This window comes from Mytilus edulis, chromosome 2 (assembly GCF_963676685.1).
Source record: "Mytilus edulis chromosome 2, xbMytEdul2.2, whole genome shotgun sequence".
Lineage (NCBI taxonomy): Eukaryota > Metazoa > Mollusca > Bivalvia > Mytilida > Mytilidae > Mytilus > Mytilus edulis.
In genome coordinates this window covers 60911080-60933364 of record NC_092345.1, presented here as the reverse complement: position 1 = coordinate 60933364, position 22285 = coordinate 60911080, and the positions used below count along the sequence as shown (strand labels likewise).

At 32.6% G+C, this 22285-nt stretch overlaps 3 protein-coding genes across 3 annotated transcripts; 2 read left to right on the top strand and 1 right to left on the bottom strand.

Moving 5' to 3' along the window:
• Positions 1 to 3127: 3127 nt before the first annotated feature.
• Positions 3128 to 5565, top strand: LOC139512577 (protein toll-like). Its single transcript, XM_071300299.1, has one exon. It carries the CDS (start codon positions 3489 to 3491, stop codon positions 5313 to 5315), a length of 1827 nt encoding a protein of 608 aa, XP_071156400.1. The 5' UTR covers positions 3128 to 3488; the 3' UTR covers positions 5316 to 5565.
• LOC139510940 (toll-like receptor Tollo) lies at positions 5437 to 6502 on the top strand. Its single transcript, XM_071297494.1, has 2 exons — positions 5437 to 5471; positions 5700 to 6502. Exons 1-2 carry the CDS (start codon positions 5437 to 5439, stop codon positions 6250 to 6252), a joined length of 588 nt encoding a protein of 195 aa, XP_071153595.1. The 3' UTR covers positions 6253 to 6502.
• A 3930-nt stretch (positions 6503 to 10432) lies between these two features.
• On the bottom strand, positions 10433 to 21860 carry LOC139512576 (uncharacterized). Its single transcript, XM_071300298.1, has 4 exons — positions 21672 to 21860; positions 12672 to 13316; positions 11481 to 11559; positions 10433 to 11124 (listed from the first exon to the last, which is right to left on the bottom strand). Exons 1-4 carry the CDS (start codon positions 21724 to 21726, stop codon positions 10500 to 10502), a joined length of 1404 nt encoding a protein of 467 aa, XP_071156399.1. The 5' UTR covers positions 21727 to 21860; the 3' UTR covers positions 10433 to 10499.
• Positions 21861 to 22285: the final 425 nt, after the last annotated feature.

The following is a 22285-nucleotide window of genomic DNA, read 5'->3' as shown; positions in this document are numbered from 1 at the left end:
AGGGACTTTCTGTTTTGAATTTTCCTCGGAGTTCAGTATTTTTGTGATTTTACTTCTTAGTAGTTTTGTATGTAAATAAGTAGTTTTAAGACCATTGCTTAAATTCAAATTGTTTTTAGTAACATCTTACATATTTCTCAATTGGTTTTGGAAGCAAAGCTTATTAAATAAGGGTTTAATAAACAATGTCGTAATCAAATAGCTAAGTATCAAAATGATTGTTCACATATATAACATTTAGCAAATTTTATAATGAACGCATCGAAATAATACATATCCGATATGATCGCAACGCACACATGTAAGACTTTCTTTATTAATAACAATGAAACTAACTTGTGACAAAGATGAATCATACTGTCCTCGTTCAGATTGATTCGACAAAATCTGACCTGTACTTTTGAATCTCCTTTTTTATACAAATTAGACCGTTGGTTTTCCTGTTTGAATGGTTTAACACTAGTAATGTTTTTGTTCCTATATAGCATGGTGTTCGTTGTGAGCCAAGGCTCCGTGTTTAAGGCCCTATTTTGATCTATAATGGTTTACTTTAAACAAATAATTACTTTGATGGAAAGTTGTCTCATTCGAACTCATGCACCATCTTCTTATATCTATAAATCTTTAAAATGTCCCCTTATAAATAACTGCTTTCCAGTCCTCCAACTAAACGATCTAAATTTATAAATATAGAGAAGATATATACACATTTCTAACGTCAAAATACATTTACATCTTATTTATTTGTGTTCTTAACAATTTTTTTTTATTACTCATTGAAGAATTGAATTTATAACAAGCGATACGGATTTTTATTTTGCACCAATAAATGTTCACGTATTTATACGATCGATTACTTGTCAAAAACGAAAGTCAAATCTCTGGCAACAATACATCGGAATGCCGTCATGGTCATCGAGATGGAAAAGAGCGTCCACGCGGCGAGCTGATTATGTTCATAAAGATATCGATATTCCAACGGGAAAAGTCTTTGATATCCAAAAAGAACTGTTTTCCTTCTCAATATGTTTTCTATGTTAATAATAAATACATTTTCTGTTTGACAAGATTTTTGATTTTCGTTGTATCTGAAGTGGTCCAATTTATAGTCTGAGGCTACCTCAGTTGGTATCTTCAAAGCTCTGGACATCAGCATTTGTACATTTTAATTTGTTTGGATTATTTGTTTTACCATTTGAATATTCATTGTAATTTGGAGCTGTATTGGATTGGATTGTTTGAATGAATGTTTCTTTTAAGTAATGATATTTTTTGTCTATTTCGATATTATCAAGGTGGATAGGATATAGCATTGTGACCAGTATATTAGAATCTAATAGGTCGGTAGACTATTTGCAACCGCATTTAAATTCCGCCATTGCATCATCACTTCAAATAGAATTAGTCGGTTAAACCATGTGATTGAATACAATAGACTGAACAGGTTGTTCACACTTTCAACTATCAATAGGGTCAAGCAACATTTTCGAAATGATAAGTTCATGTAAGCGTTAATTTTGTAACAGTTTTACTGTTGCCTTTATTTAAACCATTAAACCGGTCATGATCTAAGTTTTTGTATTATGTTTTAAGTTTTCTTGACATGCATTGTGACGTGTCATCGTATTCATTTTATATTAGAAAACTAAAGCAGTTATATTAGAAAAGTATCACATTCATAAATTTTTGATATTAAAAAATCAACGCTACGATATAAGACAAATATCGCATTGATATAATAAAATATAGCAGTATTTTTGACTTAAAGGTGATTTTGGCTTAGCAAACAATTGAATTCATCTCAAATGCATTCCACTGAATATGCTACATGATATTTATAGAATGTGTATATATACAAATGATAAATAGTGCATTTATGTTTCATTTATTCAACAATTCAATTGTCTCGTTTGTTATTACATAAAATAATTCATGGAAATTATACGCCAGACGTATGTCGTGTTAAATGTCACCGCGTTTTAAGAAAAAAAGTCATTACTTTATGCCGAGAACTCTGCTTTTCTTCGTACAAATGCTAACATTATTCTTAAATTTCCCACAATGCAACTCGTTGATATAAGACAATATCGCTCGTTGATATAAGAAAAAGTTTTTAAAGAATCGCTTCTTCCATAGACTGCTATTGGCGCAAATGAAATATAGTTTGTGGTGCAAATGAAAGATTTTTTTTTGGCGCAAATGAAATGCCAATTGGCGCAAAAGCAAAGCACCAATTAGGACATCAGGATATTGGCAGCAGTCCTTTTGCGCCAATTACTGTTTTTCAGGGGTATCATTTGCGCCAAATTTTGTTTTCCAAATGTATCAATTGCGCCAATAATCGGAACTCATTTGCGCCAATTTACCTGTACATATATCTTAATGATTAATATTTGTTCTTATTTTTGGCTTAAAAAGTATCCTATGTTCGGAGATATTTCACTATGAAGATGAGCATCTGGAGAGAAAAGAGTCCATGTACAGAGACTTATTGCTTTGCTGAATATTTAATACAAGATATGCCAAAAGAGAAGAAAATAGAAGCTTTTTGCAGATTATGTTTTAGCCACATATGTTGATGACACAGTACTTTGTTCCCACCATCCGTATTGGCTGAAACTCTATCTACCGTAACCGCAAGACGTACCAGTAATGGAGCAGAAGCATTCCACAGGAATTAGTATGAACTGTTTTATACATTTCATCCTTCAATGTTTGTCTTTTTGGACAATAAAGTGAAGTTACAAGTTACTACATACATTTACTAGGGGATACCCATGCACCAGCAGTAAGAAGAAAGTGTGTGTCAGAAAAGGAAACATTTGACGTGTAAACTGCTGGTTCCAAGTCCGAATAAAGAAGGAGGGAAGTCGTTTTTCTTCTAATTGGCACAATCGTATTTTTTATTTTTGGCGCAAATGATACCATGTAATTTTAAAACAGGTGGCGCAAACGTAGCATTGGAGAAAAAAAGTTGTGGCGCAAAAGGACGCATTTTTGGCGCAAACGGATCTCTCCCAGGATATTTGTGTTTGTAATAAAAACATAACCCCCCCCTTTTTTTTTAAAGTTACAAGGTCGTTCAGTAATAATCTGTTGATTTGTAGGGTTTTTTTTCTTATTGCAGAGAATATGCATTGGAAATGAAATTTAACAGCTATAATTCTTTTCTTTCGATATTTTTGTTTGTTATTACCTTACTATACTAGTAAATATGTGACAATTTATAGTGTATATTGACAGGAAATTAACCAACTCATCTATTGTTTCATTCATTTCCTTTTTAATGAAAACAACTATATAGAGTGGTATAGTAGTCGACATTTGTAACTTTTCAATTGGACAAACTTCCGTTTCCCTTATGACTACTTAACAGCGATCAATGTTTAATAGAAAATGATCCAATACAAAGCGACTTTAAAAAACTGAAGAACACAATAGTATAGTTTTTAATGTTGTTTATATTGCATTGAAGATCAAAGTAAACAATGCCGTTTTTCCTGATTTATAGCATATTATTTCTGGTTGATTTTCAGTATGGAAATGGACAAAGATTTATCGGTAAATCCTGCAAGATCTTTCTTGATATTTCTCCTACAAATGTAATCTGTGATGTGACCAATGGAGAACAATGGTGCCTGGACATTTTTCGTGAACTTATGAACGGTACAAAGAAGTCTTACTTAGAAGACGAGCAATTTACATTGGAAATAGAATGTCATGGTGGTGGAAATATAAGTATAAGGCAACCAATAAAATTACCGGGATTTACATCATTAACCGTAAGGAACTGTTATATTACCGATTATTATGATTATGATTTTTCACCAGAAGTTTTGTCGATCGAATCGGTAGTGCAAAATTTGAAATTTACCAACTGCAAAATAGAGTACAGCCACTTGGTTCATGTGAAACACATACGGAAAAATTTCAGAAAGTTATTGACATACGAGAAATGTCAAATATCCAACACTTTACTAACTTTCATTTTTCAAAATAGTTCTTTTAATTTTATTGAACCGTCAGAACGGTACTCTATCGCAAACAAATCAATGGATCTAGAGGAGTATTATAGAAATGAACTGAAACGGCATGAAAGATGTGCTCATAATAATCTCAAGTATATTGAAATGTCATCTCTGGACAGATATACCGCCGAAATAAGAATTAACGACTTATTACAAAACGGCATATTTAACTCCTTGAATGTAATTAACTTGACTAATAATAATTTAGCACGGACTCCAAGTAGTTTGTTCACATACTCTATGTACGAAACTGTGGATAGATTGGAGCAGATTGATCTGTCCATGAACAAAATTGAGGACATAAGCTTTATTTACATACCAATTATGTTCAATAGTCATCTAAACGTTAACTTGTCAAAAAATGTAATAGCTGAAATATCTAATCAAGATATGAAGAAGTTAAAAGCGTTAAAAAGAAATACAGTTAATATAAGAGAAAACCCACTTATTTGTACGTGTAACCAAAAATTATTTTATGAATTCATTGCTGAGATTAATGACAAGAACTGGAGGCAATATACATATCTTAAAACAATGCAGTGTATAGATCAAGAAAGCAAAAGAAACTTGAAAAACATATCTGAATATTCATACGAAAGAATGTGTAAGAAAACTGAAAGTTTAGTAGGTGCCAGGGAGGGAATCTTCGAAAGGATTAATTATTCTATTCTCGCATTTTTGCTTGTTTTTCTTGCCATTCTTGTTGCGTGTCTACTTTTTAAATACAAATCTAGAATTGCACAACTGTATAGAGTAAAAACTTCCATTCAGTGTCATTGTCCTGATATTCCCAAACATTACGACGCTTTTATTTCATACAGCTCGTCAGATGAACGATGGGTATACGATGTGTTATTTAAGAGACTGCAATCTTTGTTACCGGATGCTAGTCTTTGCCTGCACCACAAAGATTTCATACCTGGGGCCTGCATAGCCGAAAATATCATCAATAGCGTTGAGAATAGCAGATTTACACTATTAGTTCTGTCATCAAATTTCATCGAAAGTGAATGGTGCCAATTGGAATTTCAGAAGGCTTTTCACCAAACATTGAAACACCGACGCCATTTACTAGTTTTGCTCATTGAAGACATTGACTTTAATTTGTTAGACTATGATCTAAGATGTTTCCTGCAAACTTATACATATCTCAAATACTCCGACAAAATGTTCTGGCAAAAACTTACAGGAACATTACAAATTTCAACAAAAAGTAATAAAAGAAGCCACTCACATAACCCCGTGTGTAAGCAACTTCTTCAATCAGACTATGAGACATGTGTTTAAACCTTAAATGTGATTAAAACTGATACCGATGTTATCTAATTGTATAATATACACTTGCTATGAGAGAAATAGCAAAAATATTGTCCCTCGAGGCTCAACTTATGATTTCAAGACGCGACAGATGGACAGAAAACCAGGCACTCCGTTTTATAATTTGTTTGTTAGCATACTTTTATTCGGAAAAGTATTGGTCGGTCCGACGAGGAAAAGCCCAATAATTTTTATTGATAAATGCAATACAGTGCTGATATTTGTTGTAATTAATTTATATTCCGTGATCATGAAAATTGAGTTACACAAATTATTACATATATGTTTAATATGAAGAAAACGTTCTAAGATGTGCGATACATTAGGGTTTTGACACAGTTTCGCTAAATCTAGAATTGCACAACTGTATAGAGTAAAAACTTCCATTCAGTGTCATTGTCCTGATATTCCCAAACATTACGACGCTTTTATTTCATACAGCTCGTCAGATGAACGATGGGTATACGATGTGTTATTTAAGAGACTGCAATCTTTGTTACCGGATGCTAGTCTTTGCCTGCACCACAAAGATTTCATACCTGGGGCCTGCATAGCCGAAAATATCATCAATAGCGTTGAGAATAGCAGATTTACACTATTAGTTCTGTCATCAAATTTCATCGAAAGTGAATGGTGCCAATTGGAATTTCAGAAGGCTTTTCACCAAACATTGAAACACCGACGCCATTTACTAGTTTTGCTCATTGAAGACATTGACTTTAATTTGTTAGACTATGATCTAAGATGTTTCCTGCAAACTTATACATATCTCAAATACTCCGACAAAATGTTCTGGCAAAAACTTACAGGAACATTACAAATTTCAACAAAAAGTAATAAAAGAAGCCACTCACATAACCCCGTGTGTAAGCAACTTCTTCAATCAGACTATGAGACATGTGTTTAAACCTTAAATGTGATTAAAACTGATACCGATGTTATCTAATTGTATAATATACACTTGCTATGAGAGAAATAGCAAAAATATTGTCCCTCGAGGCTCAACTTATGATTTCAAGACGCGACAGATGGACAGAAAACCAGGCACTCCGTTTTATAATTTGTTTGTTAGCATACTTTTATTCGGAAAAGTATTGGTCGGTCCGACGAGGAAAAGCCCAATAATTTTTATTGATAAATGCAATACAGTGCTGATATTTGTTGTAATTAATTTATATTCCGTGATCATGAAAATTGAGTTACACAAATTATTACATATATGTTTAATATGAAGAAAACGTTCTAAGATGTGCGATACATTAGGGTTTTGACACAGTTTCGCTATTGTTCATTCAACATTAGAATGCCATACTGATAGTGTTCAAAAGACGCATATTCTTATTCATATTTATCTTGTAAAAAAGTAAAATCACAAAAATACCGATTTCCGAGGAAAATTTAAAATGAAAAGTCCCTAATCAAATGGCAAAATCAAATGATAAAACACATCAAACGAATGGACAACAACTGTCACATTCCTGACTTGGTATAGGCATTTTCGAATGTAGAAAATGGTGGATTGGACCTGGTTTCTAGCGCTAAACCTCTCACTTGTATGACAGTCGCATCAAATTCCATTATATTAAACCATACTAGAGAGAAATTATAAACAGCCAACCAAGATCTCTCATATTGTTGATTGACTTTGAATGAAAATTTAGAGACGGTCGTGAAATTTCTTATTAATAAAGAGAAAATGAAAACAAGAATCATTATCAGCAAGATCAGATATATACAAAATGAATCCGCGTGAGTTAAATAATCAATCAATTCCTTATCAGATTTATTACCTTAAACAACAAAATTACCACGTGCTCTTCATTTTTGTTTAGTAACTATAATCAAGAGAACTGACCGGAAAATAAAATCTACAAAAATAGTCATGCGACACGAAAATCATCAGTTTATTCGACATAGGGCTATTGCCACGCCTACTATTGTTCCATAATACATTAAAAACATTTATTTTTAAATATATTCTTTTCATTCAAACATGGTTAGATCTTGATGAGTGCAAGATAGCTTTAGTTTTGCTTGATTTCTCAGTTGGTGCCAAACCCTCGATCTAACCTTGAACTGTGGTGCCAGAGTATAACATAAGAACTAATTATAAAAAAATCAGTTGAAAAGTGTTCAACTCATCAGATGGATACAATGCTGAAAAACATCTAACAAAAACAAAGACTTCAACATGTTCAAATAATGGTGTGAATTTTATCTATACTAAACAATACCTTTTATTTTCAAAAGAATCTTGATACAAAGTTACCAATATCCTAAATATGATGAAGCAAGTTTTTATCAATATGAATTGTGAATTATATTTATTCAGATGTTTTACTTTTGTTTGAAATTAAATGATATGTTCCCTGTAAGTTGTAAGTTGCTGATAAGTCATGCTGAATGTTAAACTTTTCACATTAGTTTGATTGTTGTTATTTGTATCTAAGCATAATTTTAAAACAAAAACAGATATTTTCCTCAATATTTCATTAAATAGTTTGTTTAAATGTATCTACGACAATTGTATAATATTCTAGTCTATTTAGTTGTCAATTTTCCAAATCACATGTGTGCAGGATTAGATAAGATAAAGGATGTCCTGACAAAAAAACAATGGTATCATTTGAACACAGTTATGTTATCGTTATATACTAATGTTACTTGGCTGCATGCCATACATCGAAGATCTTCATACAAAACTCTTTCTTCTGAAAGTTACTCGAGGGGCGTAAAGGGGGAGTATCTGCACGGAAGAACGCGGAATAAAATTGCCATTTCACGATGAACGAACAATTAAAAATTTCTTGCACGTTGATCTTTTTACCGATTTCACGAAACACTGTGAATAACGAACCTTTTTCACGGCTGCACGTGAAATAAAAATGGCAAAACACGTTGCACGAAAATAACCCTTTATCACCCTCTTACTCTTATCACAGTTATTTAAAATGTCCTCATACAATCATTTTTTTTGACACTCAAGTGTATCACCACTTTTCCCGGTAAGGGGATGGTTGAATAGTTTGACTATCAAGTATTTTGATCTGAGCCTCACTATTGAGTCTTATGTATACGAAACGCGCGTCTTGCGTATTAAATTTATAAGTCTGGTACCTTTGATAACTATTTACACCATTGGGTCGATGCCACTACTGGTGGACATTTCGCCCCCGAGGGTATCACCAGCACCGTTGTAAGCACTTTGGTGTTGATATGAATATCAATCATACTGTCATTTTTTATAAATTTACTGTTTGCTTAAGTATGAATTTTTCGAAATACTAAGGATTTTCCCATCCCAATCATAAATTACCTTAACCGTATATGGGACAATTTGTTTTTAATTTTGAGTCATCAATGCTCTTCAACTTTGTATTTGTTTGGCTTTCTAACTATTTTTATCTAAGCGACACTGATGAGTCTTGTGTAGACGAAACCAGTTGGGGTTCTCTTTTGAATTATTTCACTTTTTGTTATGCCGGGGCCTTTGTATGATGAAATTGATACCAAAATATGTGGATGCTGTATACAATTATCTTGTTATATTATACCAAATTGAGTTATTTTTTAAATTGTTTGATTCCAATTTCCATAAATATGTTTATATGATTATGTGCATGCAGTAAGCAGAGCCATATTTTAAACTAAGTTGCTCAACGTTTTGTGTCATCGGTATTGTGAAAACAGCATTTTAAATGGTGTTTGCGTACCCCCTTAAGATTGTTTGGTATGAAAAAAAAATAATCAGGTTGAGAGAATTAGCAAATTATTTTCTAATTGTCTGTCCGTCTCGGACTCTTTGAAATAACTTTTTATAAACTTTCAACTACCTATTCTAAGGCCCGACATTTTATATTCACATTCGTTTGACCATTGCTGATTATATGCAATGACAATTGTTATTAGCTTTAGAAATAGATGATTGGCTATGCAATAGTAGTTATATAAGTTGTTATAACCATCATGTTTAAATACTTTAATTAAAAACACACATTGAATACATGATTCCTTCATTTATTCGTACTTCGATTGAATCTAAATAAATAATTGTTACAAAGAGGAGTTAATTTTCAGGTAATCAATCTGATTGTATCGTATGCATAAAAATATGTTATACACGAGATATACTCTTACTCCGAAGGAATTTCATGCTTAATTGGTATACAATTAAAATTCTAAGATTTAAGAAAAACTGACAAATCAATAACAAACGAAAACACGGATGACGACGAAAAGTCTTCAACTAAAGCACTACATAAAATAATAAAGACTGATCAAGAGGATGGGATTTAGGTTACGACCATTAGAATATATCCGTTATTAACTGTGAAACAGGTATTTAATCGCTAACTGTAAAACTTTACCACTTAGAACCCGTGGTTCAATATATTCCTTATAAAAAATCAACTCTTTATCAAGATCTAAAATATCGTATTACCTGTGAAAAGTAAAAACACAAAAATACTGAACTCCGGGGAAAATTCAAAAAGGAAAATCCAAAATCAAAAGGCAAAATCAAAAGTCCAAACACATCAAACGAATGGATAACAACTGTCATATTCCTGACTTGGTACAGGCATTCTCTTATGTAGAAAATGGTGGATTGAACCTGGTTTTATAGCTAGCTAAACCTCTCACTTGTATGACAGTCGTATCAAATTTATGATATATATTCTTAATATGAAGGCACTACTTGAATTTCGCTACATAGAAAAGGAAAGTTAACAATTGGATAGCTGAAATCCCCTCATGTGCTGTAAATTTTTGTTCTCAACTACCCTGATTGTCTTTTTTTTTATGCATATCAAGATATGAATTAACTGTGTCTGTGGTAACCTTTATCTAAATAGTTGCGTTCAAAATAGTCCCCTTACTCAGAAAGATTTCATCATCTTTATATATCTAAACGTACAGTTAAGAGAAAAGGCTAGCCTCGGTTTATTCTTTCTAAGAAACAACTAAATGCAGCCCGTCTCATATAAATAAAATAAATCTTAGTTGTGTAGCATTTTCGTATAACTGGTACATAACTTTGAATTTTTATAAATTCAAGGTACCAGTATTGGAAAAAAAGTTTAAAAAACGATTCCTCATAATACTCTTATTATAGAAAGTAGAAAACAAATTGTTGCAATGCAAGTTTTAACAAAATTAATCATAAGAAGTGACTATTACTTCAAAAGTAGGATGACTGTTTATACTGGACTCAGTTTGTATATCACTATCATCTTTTATAGAAATTGCATCATTTGTGGAAATGGTCTCCGTAGATTGACTATTGTATTTGGACATACTAGGGTCTGTACACGTTTTATGTACTTCTAGATGTGATTTACTATTTAATTCATCAGTAAGGTCATTCAAACTTTTTGATTTAGACACTTTTCTTTTGAAATTGTCTTGAGAATTGGTATTTGTAAAGCTTCTTGATCTTCGCCGGCGTATTGTCTGCCACATGAAAGCCATAAGCTGAGATGGTCTATTCAAATATTGTGGTCGATCATCTACCCTGTCTCTTTTTATATTTTTTTGGCGGTTTGATTTGTTCGATTTTATGGATTTCATTGAACGGTTACTAGATCTCCGCAATAAAGCACCAAAACTTAAATCTGTAAATAAACTATCACGTGGTTGGTTTATTTCGACAGGTAGATTTAGTCTGTCGTCGATTGGCTGCATATCAATATTGACAGAACTACCTCCAGTACTGTTACCACTTGAAAAAGAAACAGGAACGTCATTGAAAATTTCCTGTTTGTAAGGTGTTGATCTGCAGCTGCAATGATAATGAAAATAAACTTAAGACGTTTTAATTTACGATCCAAAATAATTTGGTGCACGAGATTCACAAGAATATCGCGTGAAACTCTTTTTAATCTAAATTCACGTGAAATTCTTGGGAATGAAATTTGCCTATCTAATACTATATTCTTTTTAAACAGCTGCATAAATTATCACAGTCATGAGGAAAAAGGGATATACAAATCATTGTTTTAAACTATTCTTTTTTTAAATAATACGTTTCAAATTTTGAACTATTTGTTGAATTTGAATCTTGAATTCCAAATCATGATGAGAAAGTGAGACAAAACTTATATAACAGATAAACACTATTACTCTACAAATACATACCGTTTAATACAGCAAACTAAAACGACAACGGTTATTGCTACAAACACAACGCCACCAAGTGATCCGCCAATTATACTCCCTACAATTGATTAGTTATATTTTAATTAATTTTATTTTTAAATTAATCTTTTTTTACAGTAATGCTATTTTTTACTAACATTTAAAACAAGAATGTGTCCATAGTACACGGATGCCCCACTTGCACTATCATTTTCTATGTATAGTGGATAGTGAAATTGGGGTAAAAACTCTAATTTTGCATTAAAATTAGAATGACCATATCATAGGGGACATGTATACTAAGTTTCAAGTTGATTGGACTTCTTTTTCATCAAAAACTACCTTGACCAAAAACAGTCCAGAAACCATTATGCCCCTCTACTATCGTAGGTGGGGCATAAAAAAGGGGCGGTTAGTACCAATAGACATTCAAAACCCATAAGTTGACGGACAAAGCCATGAAAAAAACGAAAGACGACAGAAAGGAAAGCAAAACACCACATCTTAAACTTTAAACTAAGGTTACAAGAACCCTACCAAAAGCTTGAAGAATACTTCAGGAACTCCAGTAAGGTAAGCAGATCCTGATTCACTAGTGCCAATTGTTGCTTATGGTAAATATAAATTCGGTGATTTCTCATTCAATCTTTAAATTGCCATCTCATAAATTCTACTGACAACCCTATTCTAAGTATGACTTCTCAATAAACTATTTCATGTTCTTTCTCTTTGTAATCGCTAAATATGGATATTTTTTGAATTTTCGAATAAATTTTGTTCACTAGTTATCATCAATTTCATAACAGGGGATGTCCTAAACTTTCATACATGGTCGTACAGGATCACTTACTATCAAACTTACAAAAGAATAATTAAGTTATTAGATAAATTATGAGATTTCAACTTCTTTTCATCCGACAATTTGTAGATGATAGTACATGTATTTTACCATAATAGTTTTATCATGATGGTAAATAGCACTTATTGGTTCAAGCACCACAGATGAGTGTTACGTAGACTTAAAACGCGTCTGATATACTTAATTATAAGCCTGGTACACTTGGTGAAATATGTTAATAAACGCATACTAGTAATGAACAAAGAGTAGACAACAATACCGCATAAGTCTCATCTCTGCGAAAAGGTACAATTTAAATACATATCAACCTGAAGAAAAGTGTGTTTCTTTACCTATAGAATCTGCATTTGTGTCACCCTTAGATCTGTATGTTTCATTGGTCGATGATTCTATCCGAGAGTGTGAAGAAATGTCTGAAGACCAAAGTTCTGTAGTAGATATATTAAATGTCTGCCCGGAAGTTGATGCTGCTATTGTTTTTGTTGGTGTTAAAGACGACGATGATGATGATGATGATGATGTTGTTGATGATGATGGTGATGATGATAGAGATGATTCTGTAGTTGTTCTTGCTGCTACTAATGATAATGATGCTTCTGCTGATGATGATGGTGAGGAAGATGTCGATGATGATTCTGGTGATGATAGTGAGGATGACGATGAAAATGACGACGTCGATGATGCTGCTGCTGATAAGGATATGGAGGAGGACGACGTCGAAAATGACGGCGTCGATGATGATGATGGTGCGGACGACGATGAAAACGACGACGTCGATGATGCTGCTGATGATGGGGATATGGAGGACGACGACGACCAAAACGACGACGTCGATGATGATGATGATGACAATGAAGATGTATCAGGCTGATATACTAAGGAGGTAGTTTTGATCGTATCCTTTGCTGTTTGCGAAAATGTCATTGGTACTGTAACAGACGTAAGGGACTCGTCAGGAGCAGTAATTGAAGCTTCATCTGTTGAAAGAATAAAGCGTATAAACAAATATATTTGATTATCGTTTGTCTCCCGTATTGTATAATGCTTTATCTAAAACTTTTTAGAAACAATACAAAATCATTTCGCAATATATCTTTTTACATTTTTTTGTCATAAACATACCAATACCAAATGATATTATCAAGTGAAAAATGCAATAATGTAGACAATTTGAGATTATTCCCGTCTGTACCAATTGCAACCATGTAACAGCAGACTTGTTCTTGTATTATTATGTCTATTGCCTCACTCAGTGAGAACTATAAAAATCCTTATTATTGAAACATGTAATCACACTAAACGTTACCGTAATGACATTTTTGCTTTATGTTAAAATAATTCTCTTCTTATAATATGGAAATTTGCCCATAGAAGCTGACTGCAATGTCGATGAAACACGCGTCCCAAGTAACAAATGATAAAAGTGATCGTTTAATGATGGCAACCACTGTGTCATTGCTATTGGACGTATCAATGGCCAATATGGCAGGATAGTGTTAACATTCGATACCAATGGTATAGTCAAGTTCTGTAAATTATCTCAACATTTTGACTTTTTCTAATCACTGAGGTTTTTTTATACAAACAGGCAGAGATTGCCTTTGTTGTATTTGGAACCATTGTGTGATGATTATTTATATTCAATACTCTATAACGTCGACTGATTCGTTTCCGCTGTTGATCCTTATATGTAGACGAAACGCGCGGTTGTCATGAGCCCAGTTTATCATGAGTTTTACATCCACTGGGTTAATGCATTGCCTGTAGACTGTCGTTTCGGATGATAGTAAGAGCCAATTAGTCAGGAATTCGATGTTGAAATGAAACATCAATGGAACGGTTGATTTTTGTAAACGTTCTATTGACAAAATTTTTCATTATTCTAAATACTGGAATTTTCTTTACAGTCATAGATAGACTGAGTCATATTTGTCGCAATCAATCGGAATATTTGGTTTCCAATGCTCTAAAATACTGATGTTTAATATGGCCTTATTAATGATGCATTCGAGTGTCACTGACGAGTCTGATGGAGACGAAACACGCGTTCGACGTAAAAATATATTCCTTTATTATTTAATTTTTATAACAAATTGGTCGATACACGAATATCAATGATACGGTAAATGTCTCTAACTGTTTTATTTGTTCAAAACATTTAGGTCTTTATATCGGCAATGCATGCATGGTCTAGATTATTGACACAATAGTTTTACATAATATTTTTATATTTCTTTGGATTCTATAATTCTCAAGATATGAAGCACACTTAGTTGTATATGTGCTATCCTTCATTCCAAGTACGAAGAATGCGTTCACAATAGTCCTCAAACTTTAAAATTATTTACTGGATGGACATTATCTATATATATAGCGCAACATCAATTTAAAGGATACTGATATTTTTTTTTTCGTTCTTCCTGAAAAGTTCCTTTATGAACTTTGCATTGTATGAATTGAGGAACTAAACAGCAAGAAGAGGAGCAGTATTGGTTCCCATAGGCAAGCCAGTCATTTGTTTAAAACAGATCCTCTAAACAAAACAATTAGACATCTTGCTGACATCAGTTTCAGAGCATTTGTTGGTTGAATAAGAGGTGTTTTACAAATTGCATATTTTATCCCTTTTCGATTCGAAACTACGCTCGAATCTATAATAATAAAGAACTGCATAATGCAAATAATTCTCAAGAGTATGTGATTATGACTTTTACAAATATGTTTATTTAGGCAAAAATGTTTGCATGATAGTTATTAAACTTGTTTGCTTTATAACGTAATGGTACTACCGATGCATTTCGTTTGATTACAACGAAAGAACAATATATTACTGAGTATACGTAGATATAATCTCAATACAAATTATTTTTGTGAATAAAACACCTTTAATGATTTTGCAATCTTAACGCTGCATAAAAAAAGGTACGCTTATGTCGCAAATATTTTCATCAATATTATTCGTCAATTACGTACCAAGTCAGGAATATACCAGTTGTTATCCATTCGTTTCATGTGTTTGAGGTTTTGATTTTGCCATTTGATTTCGGACTTTCCGTTTTGAATTTTCCTCGTAGTTCGTTTTTCTTTATGGTTATTTTACTTTTTAGTCGATCAAAAGTGTCAAATTTGCTGTCAACAGCAGAACTTTGCCGTATTCTTTCTATTAGTATACTCAACCATATTATCAAACATGAGAGATTATGAGATCGTCATTTTAAATCCGTTACTCCTCATAAACAAGTAACTCTATATTTATATCCCTCGGAGTCGGATATTTTTGTTATTTTACTTTTTAATTAATCCCATAGCATTAAATATGCCGGTATGTGGTGTAAAACACGTATGTCAATCCGGACGGGCTTTTATCCACGTATATCGACCGTTCCTGATGATATTTAAATGTTATGTTTAGTTTATTGACATCTTAATTTTGGTAAACACAAGAATTGATTGGTTGAAGTTCAATCTTTAGAAAATGTTCAATTAAAATATAAAAAGGCAAAAAAAATGAATTTCGGTTTGATTTATACCATCATTAGACAAGGACAGATAACTTAAATCTTAAAACTTTACTATGTATTGGCTCTTTAGTCTTGTATATACATCTATAAATAACTGTCACAAGTGAGAGAGGAAGCTTTCTATAGCACCCCTCCCCCTAATTGTGTCTCGAAAAATGCCTGTTATCACGTCTAAATTAAGACAATTGGTTTCCGGTCGTTTTGTTGATTGATATAATATACGAGTAGTCGAGCGACATTTTTACTCTAAAGGTATCATACTTTATAATATTATAAATGAAACTGATCGGCCTTTATTTTTCTTTAGTATTTCCAACGTAACATGCAGGTTATACTTGTATGTATGATTTTTCATAGCAATATTTCTAATTAAAATTTAGGATAAAGATGACAACTTACAAACATTTAGGACAAGGATGACACATTCCGTAAATTCAAGAAAAAAACAACTCCTATGATAAATACTGTAGAACTCCAACAATTTGAAGATCATTTAAAAAAACCATAAGCTAAAATGACTTGTGCTGAAAAGGTTTTTAAGGAACTTTTTTGACAGATGCGTGCACCATTTAAAGCAATGCAAATCAACCCGCTCTGACACTATAATTACTGAGTATTTGCTAACAGGAAACATTTGGTTCCAGTATTGTGTACTCTATTTAATAATGTTTCCCTCAGTTTCAGTTTGTAACCCAGATTTGTTTTTTTTCTCTATCGATTTATTCATTTCGAACAGCGGTATATTACTGTTGCCTTTATTTAATACAGGAAATTTTCGAGAACTTTGCATCAAACGAGTTATTGTTCCTGTTTTCAAGAAAGGAAATACGAATCAAAACTGGAAACTATCAAAGCATTTCCTTAATGTCAAACATTGGTAAACCAATGGTGCATGGTAAATGAAGCAACATTGTTTTTAAAGAATCATCAAAAAATTTACAAATATATATACATGGTTTTTAGTTTTATTTAGAAGAGCCGTCAAGTATGTATTTAAACCATTAATTTGTATAAATATAATATATAGACATAAGAATATGTGGTACGAGTGCCAATGAGACATCTCTCCATCCAATTCACATTTTGTAAGTAAACCATTATAGGTCAAAGTACGGTCTTCAACTCGGAGCCTTGGCTCACACCGAAAAGCAAGATATCAAGGGCCCCCAAAAATGACTATATTATTGTTTTCCATTTATACGAGAAAACCAACGGTCTAATCTATATAACAAACGAGAAACATTTATGAACCACATCAACAAGTAGTGACATTATTTGCACAAGTGCATGTTGGAGGTTGAAACTGGTCGCTTTTATAATTTAGACAGAAATGAAAGATAGTGTACATTGTGTAACGATAGATGAATTGATTTTGTTTTATTTCAATATGTAAGAATGGTATAGTATAGTCAACTTCGATTTATTGGCAGTAGAACTGCATGCTTGCTTAATATGTATATTTTGTTTCTTATATTTAGCTTATTATTGTGTTATTCGTTGACTTATTGAAGGTGGTCCTGGGGGATTCCTTATTCTAAATACTTGGGGGTCACTCAGACTCATCTGATTTCTAATCATTACTTCGTCAGAGTTTCTTGGCACCTTTTCAAATATTTCACTTATCATTCATATTTTTCATTCATTTTCCAAGCATTTTTCATTTAACATCTCCAACCTCAACTCAACACCTTAAAACATTGTAGCCCACCGTCACGCGGGGGCTGGTCCACTGCCACGCATGGGCCGTCAGATGAAGCTTCGCTTTATCATTCTTTTGTCAGTTGTGTTGTTCAAGTTGAGCGTAGTGGCTTGTCAGCTGGTCTTCTTTCCACGAAAGAATCGCTTCCTGACAAAGTCCTGGAGCAAAATTTTTCGTCAGATAGTTGAGTGATTTCCCAAGGCCAAACAATTTGATATGTTTTATATGTTTAGTACAGGAAATACGTCTTCATTTTATCTGGTGTAATTTTCATAATAAATATATATTACATTAAAACCTTTTCGTTTAGTAGCAATGGTTCCATGATAAAGTTACTATTGAATCTACAGTTTACTGACACTACACTAAGATAACATTCACCAAACAGGAACCTTTAACACATTTGACCTCAGATTTTTATCAGATGTCAAAGTTTAAAACAGTGAAGCTAATGAGCATATCGACACACAAAAATTTCACAGTTTGATGTCCTGCGAAGATTCTCATACTAACTGATTGATTGATAATGGGGATAAAATGATAATAAAGAGTCTGCAGTGTCAAAATCCTCACAAATCATATTGTGCTATTACACGTGTATAGCAAACAGCATAACATGAGACTTATGGTTAAAGCGACATTGAAACCAGCATCACAGTAGGATACAACATTTAATATATTAAATTGCACATGATTTCACTTCGACTATTGAACTATAATTAGATACAGAGATTATCATGTTGGGAACTCGCGTCATTTTCGGATATAAAGTTATTTATTGGTTTATTTGAATGGGATTCTTACATGGTTGATCAGTTGTTGGTGTAGTTCAGTGGCAAATATTACATGCATATACATGACGGAAAAACATAAAACACATTTAAAAACAGAACTTCGACTGTCCGTTTTACACAACTACTCATAGGTAAAACGAGTATATAAATGGTAGATTATATAATTGTATAATCATGGTTTATAGACGAGTTGTTTATTACCAGCTGTTTAATGGTGCCGATGACTTTTCTTAACCCGTTTCTGCATAACCCGTTACTCGACATTAAATATCGGTTAAGAGGTCATAATAAATATAGGTTAGATAAAGTTGCGTGCTTGCAGTTTTACATTATATGTGTCACGTGAAAAACAAGTTGATCACAGTCTTAGTAATTGCTCCTTGTGGCAACAGCTTTTATAACTTATTCTCAAAACAACCTCCATCCTACCCCACCGCATGATTCACCTTCAATATTTCAACGACAAGGGAAAGAACTCAACAAGTGAACCTTTTCAAATATTTCACTTATCATTCATATTTTTCATTCATTTTCCAAGCATTTTTCATTTAACATCTCCAACCTCAACTCAACACCTTAAAACATTGTAGCCCACCGTCACGCGGGGGCTGGTCCACTGCCACGCATGGGCCGTCAGATGAAGCTTCGCTTTATCATTCTTTTGTCAGTTGTGTTGTTCAAGTTGAGCGTAGTGGCTTGTCAGCTGGTCTTCTTTCCACGAAAGAATCGCTTCCTGACAAAGTCCTGGAGCAAAATTTTTCGTCAGATAGTTGAGTGATTTCCCAAGGCCAAACAATTTGATATGTTTTATATGTTTAGTACAGGAAATACGTCTTCATTTTATCTGGTGTAATTTTCATAATAAATATATATTACATTAAAACCTTTTCGTTTAGTAGCAATGGTTCCATGATAAAGTTACTATTGAATCTACAGTTTACTGACACTACACTAAGATAACATTCACCAAACAGGAACCTTTAACACATTTGACCTCAGATTTTTATCAGATGTCAAAGTTTAAAACAGTGAAGCTAATGAGCATATCGACACACAAAAATTTCACAGTTTGATGTCCTGCGAAGATTCTCATACTAACTGATTGATTGATAATGGGGATAAAATGATAATAAAGAGTCTGCAGTGTCAAAATCCTCACAAATCATATTGTGCTATTACACGTGTATAGCAAACAGCATAACATGAGACTTATGGTTAAAGCGACATTGAAACCAGCATCACAGTAGGATACAACATTTAATATATTAAATTGCACATGATTTCACTTCGACTATTGAACTATAATTAGATACAGAGATTATCATGTTGGGAACTCGCGTCATTTTCGGATATAAAGTTATTTATTGGTTTATTTGAATGGGATTCTTACATGGTTGATCAGTTGTTGGTGTAGTTCAGTGGCAAATATTACATGCATATACATGACGGAAAAACATAAAACACATTTAAAAACAGAACTTCGACTGTCCGTTTTACACAACTACTCATAGGTAAAACGAGTATATAAAATATGAAATATAAGTTAAAGATATACAAAACAATACTACTGGTGAAATCCAGCTTTTAAAACTTGTTCAGTTGTCGTTAAAAGAACTTAATAATCAAGGGAATGGTGTTGCCAAAACATTTCGAAATGCATAAATGTTGTGTATCGTGCTCCACCACTATTATTATTATTCAATTTTATCGATATGTTTCCCTATCTATTACTGTGTATGCATGTATGTGTGTACTTACATTTTATGTATATTTTGCTATATGCCTATAAGCTTTATTGCTTTTGGAAAATAAAGCATTAGTATTCCCTGTAACCGTTAATTTGCTTGATTCAATACGTGAAGATTACAGTGACGTCTTAGATTACACTTAACAAAATGATTTCATTTTTTATGGCAGCAGTCCTTTTGCGCCAATTACTGTTTTTCATGGGAATCATTTGCGCAAAATTTTGTTATCAAAATAATAATCGAACTCATTTGCTCCAATTTACCTGTACACATATCTATCATAAATATTAATGATTAATATTTATTCTTATTTTTGTCTTAACAAGTATCATATGTTCGGAGATATTTCACCATGAAGATGAGGATCTGGAGAGAAATGACTTGAAATGCATTAGACAGTTCATGTACAGAGAGAGAACTTATTGATTTGCTAAATATTTAATACAGATATGCCAAAAGAGAAGAAAATAGAAGCTTTAAATTGCTGATTATGTTTAAGCCACATTTGTTGATGACACAGTGCTTTGTTCCCACCATCCGTATGGGCTGAAACTCTATCTACCGCAAGACGTACCAGTAATGGAGCAGAAGCATTCCACGGGAATTATCATGAACTGTTTATGCATTTCATCCTTCAATTTTTGTCTCTTTTTTTAAACAATGAAGTGAAGTTACGAGCTACTACATACATAAAATTGGGAAGTATCCATGCTGCAGCAGTAAGAAGAAAGAAAGTATGTTTCAGAAAAGGAAACATTTGCCGTGTAAACTGCCGGTCTAAGTCCGATAAAAGGAGGAGTGAAGTCATTTTTCTTCTAATTGGCGCACTCGCATGCTTATTAGAGAAAAGGGGTGGCGCAAAAGGACGCATTTTTGACGCAAACGGGTCTCTTCCATTTTTTTTTAACAAAACGACTCCAAAAGGGATAAATATATCATAAATTAGTCAAAATCGCTATATCTTATCCAAAGGCTTTCGCCACAGAATGAAAATCAACAAATTGTATAATTTTATACTACTAGCAGGAATTATATAAAAGGTAAACCCAGTGTTTAAAGCATTACTATTTAAAACGCAAATAAAGTTTAAGAAGTTCTTGCAATCTTTATGTTTGGCTTAACAAATCTATTGATAAAAGTAACAGTAGTGTTGCACCAAATACTTTATAATTTGAAGCAAGAGAATAAATTAATTTGTCTAGATTTTTTTCAGTAAAATGTTGTACAAATTAAATCTGAACATTACGCAACATCGTCTCATTCTACAGCTTATTTAAGACTATTGTATGACATTTAACTCCAATATAACGATGAAGGATAGCAAATTCAAAGAACTTCCTGTATAGTTTACTTGTTTTAGCGTATTCCTATAGAAAACCACTCAGCTATCTTTAATAAATTGACTTAAATCCAGCAAAAAAAAGTGTTCATTGATTCAATATTTCAAATTTCATATATTCCCGTTCGTTAATTCTAGTAGAACGCTAAATGAATGTATTATATAAAGATCATATAATCGGAAGATGAACGTGATTGTGATATAATTAACTAAATGCGGTACGTCACTCACCTAAATTTATGAATATCAAAATCCAAATGTGAAAAATGAGTGTTGAAATGGACATTTTACATATTAAATACCCATTCAGGAAGTCTTCTGTTTAAGCTTTGTTCATTAAACAAGCAGGAAATATTTCAAAGGTAAATAAGTTGTAGCAAATTAAAAAAATTGCCCCATTTTACACTCTACACCTGAAGTAAAAGGAAGTGTTTGTAAATAAATAAATGAACTGTAAACTTCGTGTAACCAATCTGGTATGTAAGGTATTGCATATATACTTAAAATAGTTGTTAATAATCGTCGAATTTAAAATATCAATTACCATGGACACTGCACCTAATACCGTTTATCTTTAATATCTGCACATTTAATGAAGTTGCAGATACAATCTTAGTACAGGTAAAATAGAACGATATAACAGTGGAAGAAGGAATTATTTAATAATTACAAGGTAGGCGATTCAGAAAATCCAGTAATTACATATATTGATTTATATAATCATTTTTGTGGGTGGTTCTATCATTTGTTAAATTCGTGGCATTCGTTCTTCCACCCGACAAGATAACATGGAAGCCCTGAGAGCTGAATGTAAATATAACTTGGTAAAACCCGTCACATGTTTA